Source organism: Aedes albopictus, chromosome 3 (assembly GCF_035046485.1).
Source record: "Aedes albopictus strain Foshan chromosome 3, AalbF5, whole genome shotgun sequence".
NCBI classification, from domain to species: domain Eukaryota; kingdom Metazoa; phylum Arthropoda; class Insecta; order Diptera; family Culicidae; genus Aedes; species Aedes albopictus.
The window spans coordinates 192,189,650-192,195,840 of record NC_085138.1 but is presented as its reverse complement, the minus strand read 5'-3'; the positions used below and the strand labels follow the sequence as shown (position 1 = coordinate 192,195,840).

Sequence of the window (6,191 nt, the reverse complement as noted above, 5' to 3'; positions counted from 1 at the left end):
CAAGTACAAAAGAATGCTCTGTAAAAATGTTTAAGTTAAGTTTTGTTTTTATTAAATAGTTTTCTATTAATAGAAAAAAAAGTAATGCTGTGTTGGATTTTGATCGGATTTCCTTCATTATTGCTTATTGCTCAACGTATCCGAAACTGTTTAACTTAGAACCGATTTTAGCATACTGAGTATAACCATTTCCATAGTGCAATATGGAGGGCGACTTAGCAATAACATGATGTGAAATAAATAAGATCCTGATGATAACAGCGTCCACGGAGGGACATATTCTAGCACGGATTGTTTACACAACGAGTTGTACGGTAATAATCATATGATGCGGTTTCTAAGATAATGCTTGATCAACTGGATGCAAACGACCGAGTCTTCCGCACTGTCGTGCCCACTGTCTGTGAAAGAGAAGAAATGAGATTCAAATTTGTATTGTTCAAATGACGATTGAATGTTGTTGATAGTTTACCATTTTCTTGAATGATTTTCTTAAGATTCTCAATGCAGAGCGTTTTCAAAGCTCGCTTCTTCGGTGGTCCCATTTTGTGCGGATAGAGAACGGACGTGTCCACCACGACGTCGTGGATCAATTTGAGCGCCTTGAAGTCACTTTCCAGACTGTGCCCGACGAGAATCGTTTCGGAGTTGAACATCGACAGCAGAACGGCCTGAACGTTGTGCAGGGTGGTCGTAGTGTTCTTCAACATCTGCTCCGTTATTCCGGAAAACCTGTGAAAAAAGACCAAATAAGAAATAACATGAGATTTGACTCTATTCAGTCGGAAGTTAACCCAATCTACCTGGTGTTATAGTCAATCACTTTGTTCGTGGGTTTCACTAGCGAGTCGTAAACTGTTTTCTCGTTGATGTCCACAACAGTAACGCGAGTGAGTTCCAGTCCGCCCGTGGTGTAGCACATCTCGCAATCCAGCGCAAAGATGTCCTTCTTCGACGGGACGTAGTCGACGTAGCTGCTCACGTGGTAGTTGGCATACATGCATCCTGCCGTTCCGGCCGGTTGTTGACAGCAGCTGTGCAGGTTGTCGGCAAAGCCCCTGCGGTAACATGTACTTTTGGCGTGATAGTTGCACGAATCCACAGCCGGTTCTTCGTACGTTTCCAGATTGAATACCTTCGAACACCTTGAACAGTAGCGTTCCTCTTCGTTCGGAGGTCGCGAGGGCTTCGCGGTGTAGATTTTCGCCTTTCCTGGGGTATCTGTGGGCCGGGGGAATCCGTTGGCTTGCAATTGCTCTTCCGTCAAGATGCACTCGTAAATCATTTTGTACGCTACCGTAGATGGAGCATTGTCAATTGTGTAGGCGGATTTTACTTCGGTTTTGCTGAAGAAGATGGAGGACGTGTTGTATATGTGGAATTACGTGTTAAAATAATTGAATCCTTACAGTTTTTTATTCACACTCCATGAAATGTTTTGAGCCATTTTACCAGCAAGGATGACATCGTGAGATATGGTTTTATTCCTGGAAAGAAATCTTCATTAGTTCATACCGCTTCAGTTTTTAAAATGAAACAAACTTTTTTCCATTGTGTGTGTGTTTAGCAGGATACGTTTTTTTCACGAAACCCGGTTAATTTGTCTGCTTTACAGGAAATTTATACAACTTTTCTTTTATGCAGTCGAGGGAGCTTTTGTTCGATAGGAAAGATATGTTTGACAATTACCTCGAACAAGAACAAAGCACATTGTTGCAGATAGAAACAGAGGCAGGCCTAGTAATTGCTGCGGTAATGATATTGATAAAGATGTGCTTGAATCGCTTGAATGTGTTGAATATTGTGTGCATCTTGGAACACTGTTGCATCTGCGAATAGGGTTTTTTACGGACTGCGAAATCTACATGTGAATTCGGCAAGCTTCGGTAAGTCTTGAACCGAAAACGAATATTGGTAGAAAGCATTACAAAACAGTGTTTAGCTGGGAATCAGGTAGAAATATCTGATTTCGTGGACGTCCTCGAACGCACAGGTCCAGAAAATTTTAAACATTCGGGGAAACAACAGTCCCATCCCATATCTTTGAAAACCGAGGAAGATAGAGCTACTGTACACTTAATGCCGAGAAAATGCTACCCTTTAATCATGAATATATCAAGATTCCCACGGGTTACTTACTTTTCCGTCGTTTCACTGCCCGAATCCACAGCCTCCTTGCGCAGTTTGTTGATCGTCAGCAGAGCGCTGCTCTTGTAGATCATCGGCGTGCTGCATTTTTTCATCACGGCCAGCTCCTCGGTTTGTGCGCGATCGTACGCATCATCACAGTCAGTGTAGATGTTCAAACAGTGCTTGATCATCAGATTGTAAAACTGCATCCGAATGTTGAAGGAAATTTTGGTCGAGTCGGCTTCCAACACCGGTGGAGCGGATTTCGCCGGCGGCGGAGGAGGTTGCGGCGTAGCGGGTACCTCAGCGGAAGTGGAAGCTGCCGGAACTGTTGGCGCAGAAACAGTGTGAGCCACCCGGCCTCTACCTTTGGGAGCAGTTTGGGCAGGAGTTCCGATTGCTTTCATCTTTCGCAATTGTTCAATTTTTTCTTTCGCTTTTTGGAAGGCTAGTACGTTGACGGCTGGTGTGAAACGACCTAGAAAGCAGCGCAATTGATTAGATATGTTTCAAGGATAATAAACCGAGATTATATACTTCTAGGCGTGGTTGTTACTAGAGAGTCCGGTGATTTGCTGTAAAAGCTGGTTGTGCTGATGGGCGACACTGGAGATTTATCGGTCGTTGGAGGGGTCGTCACAGGAGTTGGACTCAAAACCGGCGATCGTGGCGATCCATTGCTTAGTCTTGGTGTTACGGGCTTGTTCATTGCTTTTCGGGTGTCTTCTTCGATACGTTTCTTATTTTCTTCCTCAATTCGCTGTTTAGCTGCTAATTCTTCTTGTTGCTTTCGAACAATCTCTTGACGATGATACACCGACTGTGAAATATACCGAAGTTATATTACTATTCAATAACTATATTTTATCTAATTTGTAAATATCATTTTTAGATAGATTTCTCAGACAAACTCCACAAGAAATTTATTCCGAGCTTTAGAAGAAAATGTTTGAAGGAATGCCATCAGAAATGCCTTTCCGATTCCGAAAAGTGGTAGTGTAAGAGACCAATGGTCTACAATCAAGAACTTCTTCATCATCATTTTCGCGTCGCACCTCGTTACGCGTCCACTCTGGCGGGCACCTTAGATTCAAATACATAAGTATAAAGACACGATTTCCATACAAAAAGTGTCTTTATACTTATTTGAACCTGAAAAGTCGATGTAAACGTTTGCATGGATGATGATTTTTTTAAAGACGCGAACACGTTTAATGCTTCCAGTGAGCTATTCGCTCTTTGAAGGAAGCACGACACCAGACAACGGACGCGCAACGCCCAGTGGCACAGCCGAAAACTTTTCCTCGGTGGGAATCGAACCCACACTCCCACCATGATGCGACTAAATGCTTGGGGACACTAGCCGCAAGGCCACAAGCCACACAATAGTATGATACTAGTCAAAATTTTAGTTATTTTAAGGTTGCAGAGAAAATACCATACAATTCGAATCGCTAGAAACAGAGATTTTGATCCCAAAACATGATTATTTTGTATGGAAAACGGCTCTGTCTTTATACTTATTTCTCGCAGTGTACGCCATGTGTTAGTTGATCAGGCACCATATTACTGTGCATCGTTATCAAAGTCATTTAACCGGATACAGGAGAAGATTAACGAAATATGTTCGACCAAAATACGTTAGGACCAATGACTTCACGGAGTCTTTATTCCTATGATCTAAAACATTCTACATATAGCCTAGAAAGTAAGGAAGGAATTTGATTCTAATGTTTATGCCGATAGTCTGTTAAACGGAATTCCGAGTCTCTGATTTTCCAAATCAAAAATGCAAAAATGCCCTGACTGTCAGTATTTTTTTTCTGGTTGGCATTATAGAAGTCAACTCATATTTCATTGAAACGATAGCGAAACATCAAACATACCCGCATAGCTTCCTGCACGTAGTTGGTCCTCTTTGCCGGAGCTGGTTGCGCAGCATTGGCGGTTGGCCTCGCGTTTGAACTACTACTTTCATGTGCCACTCGCTTCTTCCGGTTCTCGTCGTAGAACTTCTCCGCAAACATATCAATCAGCTCGACGTCACCGCCTTTGGGATCGGGCTTCTTCCTGGCTACTTTTGACACCGGCGGCGGAGTCGGTGCCGGAGCCGGCGGTTCATCTTCGTATTCCTCGAAAATCATCCGACACTGACGCATGACTTCGTCTTCGTCGCTATCGATATCGATATCGCTCGGGGGGTTGTCCAGCAGGTCGCGGTATATTTCATCGGCCAGTTCGACTTTTGGTTTGGATGATGATGATGATGACGAAGAGGAGGCAGCTTGCGAAGTCTTATTTCTACTGTTCGATGATGAAGATGAAGATTTGCTACCCGTACTGCTAGATTTAGATGAACTTTTACTAGAACTGTGTGATGATCTAGGTCGATCCTTTTCGGATGACTTCTTTCTATCTTTTTCCCTGTCTTTATCCGATGATTTTGTCCGCTCTTTCTCCTTTTCTGGTCGTCTTTCCTTATCCCTAGAGCTATCTTTGTGCTTAGATTTTGAACGTTCTTTGTCGCGCTCTTTCTCCTTGTCAGATCTGGATCGATGTTTATCGTCTGATCTGTGCGATGACGACGAACTCGAGTGCTTCCGTTCACTGGTGCTCGAAGAACTCGATTTGCGATCGGATTCCTTCCGGTGACTTTTCTCTTTTCGGTGATCTTTTTCATCTCTACTGCTCTTCCGATGCTTATCACTTTCTTGACTAACTTTACGGTGGGTTGAATGATAAGAATTAGACTTCTCCGCATCCTTCCGCTTACCGGCTTTAATCTCCACGTCAGAAACCTCAGGTGCTTCCAAATCCTTCGGTTTGACCTTGTTCTCTTTGGCAGTTACTGGCCCTTCATCGTCGTCATGGTTTTGCTCCTTACCATTCTGTCCGTTTGTTAGTTCCTTTGTTGGAACATCATTTTTCTGTTCAACGATGTCCTCGGTGGGAACGTCCACCGTCGTCATTTGGTCATCCACGGGGGGCGCTTCTTCCGCTTTATTGTCAATTTCCGGTTCATCGATCTTGTTCTGATTGTTGGTGGTGGGCGTGGCGGCTTTCGCGCTCGGAACATATTTGGCCGCCAGAATGGTCGGCATTGGGATGTACTCCAGCTTGGGTTTCTTCTTAACCGGACCATCCTGATTGGCTGACTCCGATCCGGCATTATTCTGGTTCAGCAGATTTTTCGGGGTTGCACTGTAGGTGGCTTTCGGTGGTGCTTCTACAATAAAAACAAAAAATATAAAAGTCCGCGTTCAAGTGCTTTCATGTCCACAAGCAGGACAAACCTGGTTTCAAGTGCCGAAAGTGGCAGAATGGCCGAGTACACAAGTCTTTCTCGAAGAAAGGGCAATTTATGGAGCGGAACAGCCCCGTCGCTGGGAGCATTTCTGCTGTTACGGTTACTTGTTTTTGCACTTGTTCTACTTGCTTCGCTACCGTATACAATTACCAGACTCAATAAATTATCTACTTGGGCTAAATATTACAATAAAACCGAAAATTAAACATTATTTTTGCAGTAAAGCTAGCGAAAATCATCATCCGCTACAAGTTTTGACACATTAACTGAACGAGGATGACAGATGTTTTGCGTTTTTTGAAGCGCTGCGGGCGCTCAGCCACTCACGTAAGGTAACTCACAACTTTATTAGGGGAATTTGGGGCGTTACTCTGATGAAACGTCGTTCGGCCATTGGAAAATACGGCAAATGTGCCGTAACTCCCAATCTTAATCCAAACTCAAATTCAATCCACATCCAATTAATTGAAATCCAATCCAAATTCAATCCAAATACAATCCAAATCCAATCCAAATCCAATCCAAATCCAATCCAAATCCAATCCAAATCCAATCCAAATCCAATCCAAATCCAATCCAAATCCAATCCAAATCCAATCCAAATCCAATCCAAATCCAATCCAAATCCAATCCAAATCCAATCCAAATCCAATCCAAATCCAATCCAAATCCAATCCAAATCCAATCCAAATCCAATCCAAATCCAATCCAAATCCAATCCAAATCCAATCCAAATCCAATCCAAATCCAATCC

General features: G+C 43.2%; 1 protein-coding gene across 1 annotated transcript; it reads right to left on the bottom strand.

Annotated features, from left to right (window-relative positions):
- Positions 1 to 21: 21 nt before the first annotated feature.
- LOC109429095 (RNA exonuclease 1 homolog) lies at positions 22 to 5,727 on the bottom strand. Its single transcript, XM_062857040.1, has 8 exons — positions 5,424 to 5,727; positions 4,017 to 5,356; positions 2,668 to 2,950; positions 2,140 to 2,608; positions 1,410 to 1,487; positions 804 to 1,346; positions 473 to 732; positions 22 to 401 (listed from the first exon to the last, which is right to left on the bottom strand). Exons 1-8 carry the CDS (start codon positions 5,521 to 5,523, stop codon positions 322 to 324), a joined length of 3,153 nt encoding a protein of 1,050 aa, XP_062713024.1. The 5' UTR covers positions 5,524 to 5,727; the 3' UTR covers positions 22 to 321.
- Positions 5,728 to 6,191: the final 464 nt, after the last annotated feature.

Bases quoted from the DNA above. Each gene is read 5' to 3' on its own strand.
- LOC109429095 (XM_062857040.1), bottom strand. From the start codon at position 5,523: ATGCTCCCAGCGACGGGGCTGTTCCGCTCCATAAATTGCCCTTTCTTC. The intron at 2,951-4,016 runs GTATGTTTGATG...TATATTTCACAG, and splicing joins ACGTGCAGGAAGCTATGCGG to TCGGTGTATCATCGTCAAGA. The intron at 1,347-1,409 runs GTAAGGATTCAA...CATCTTCTTCAG, and splicing joins TGGAGTGTGAATAAAAAACT to CAAAACCGAAGTAAAATCCG.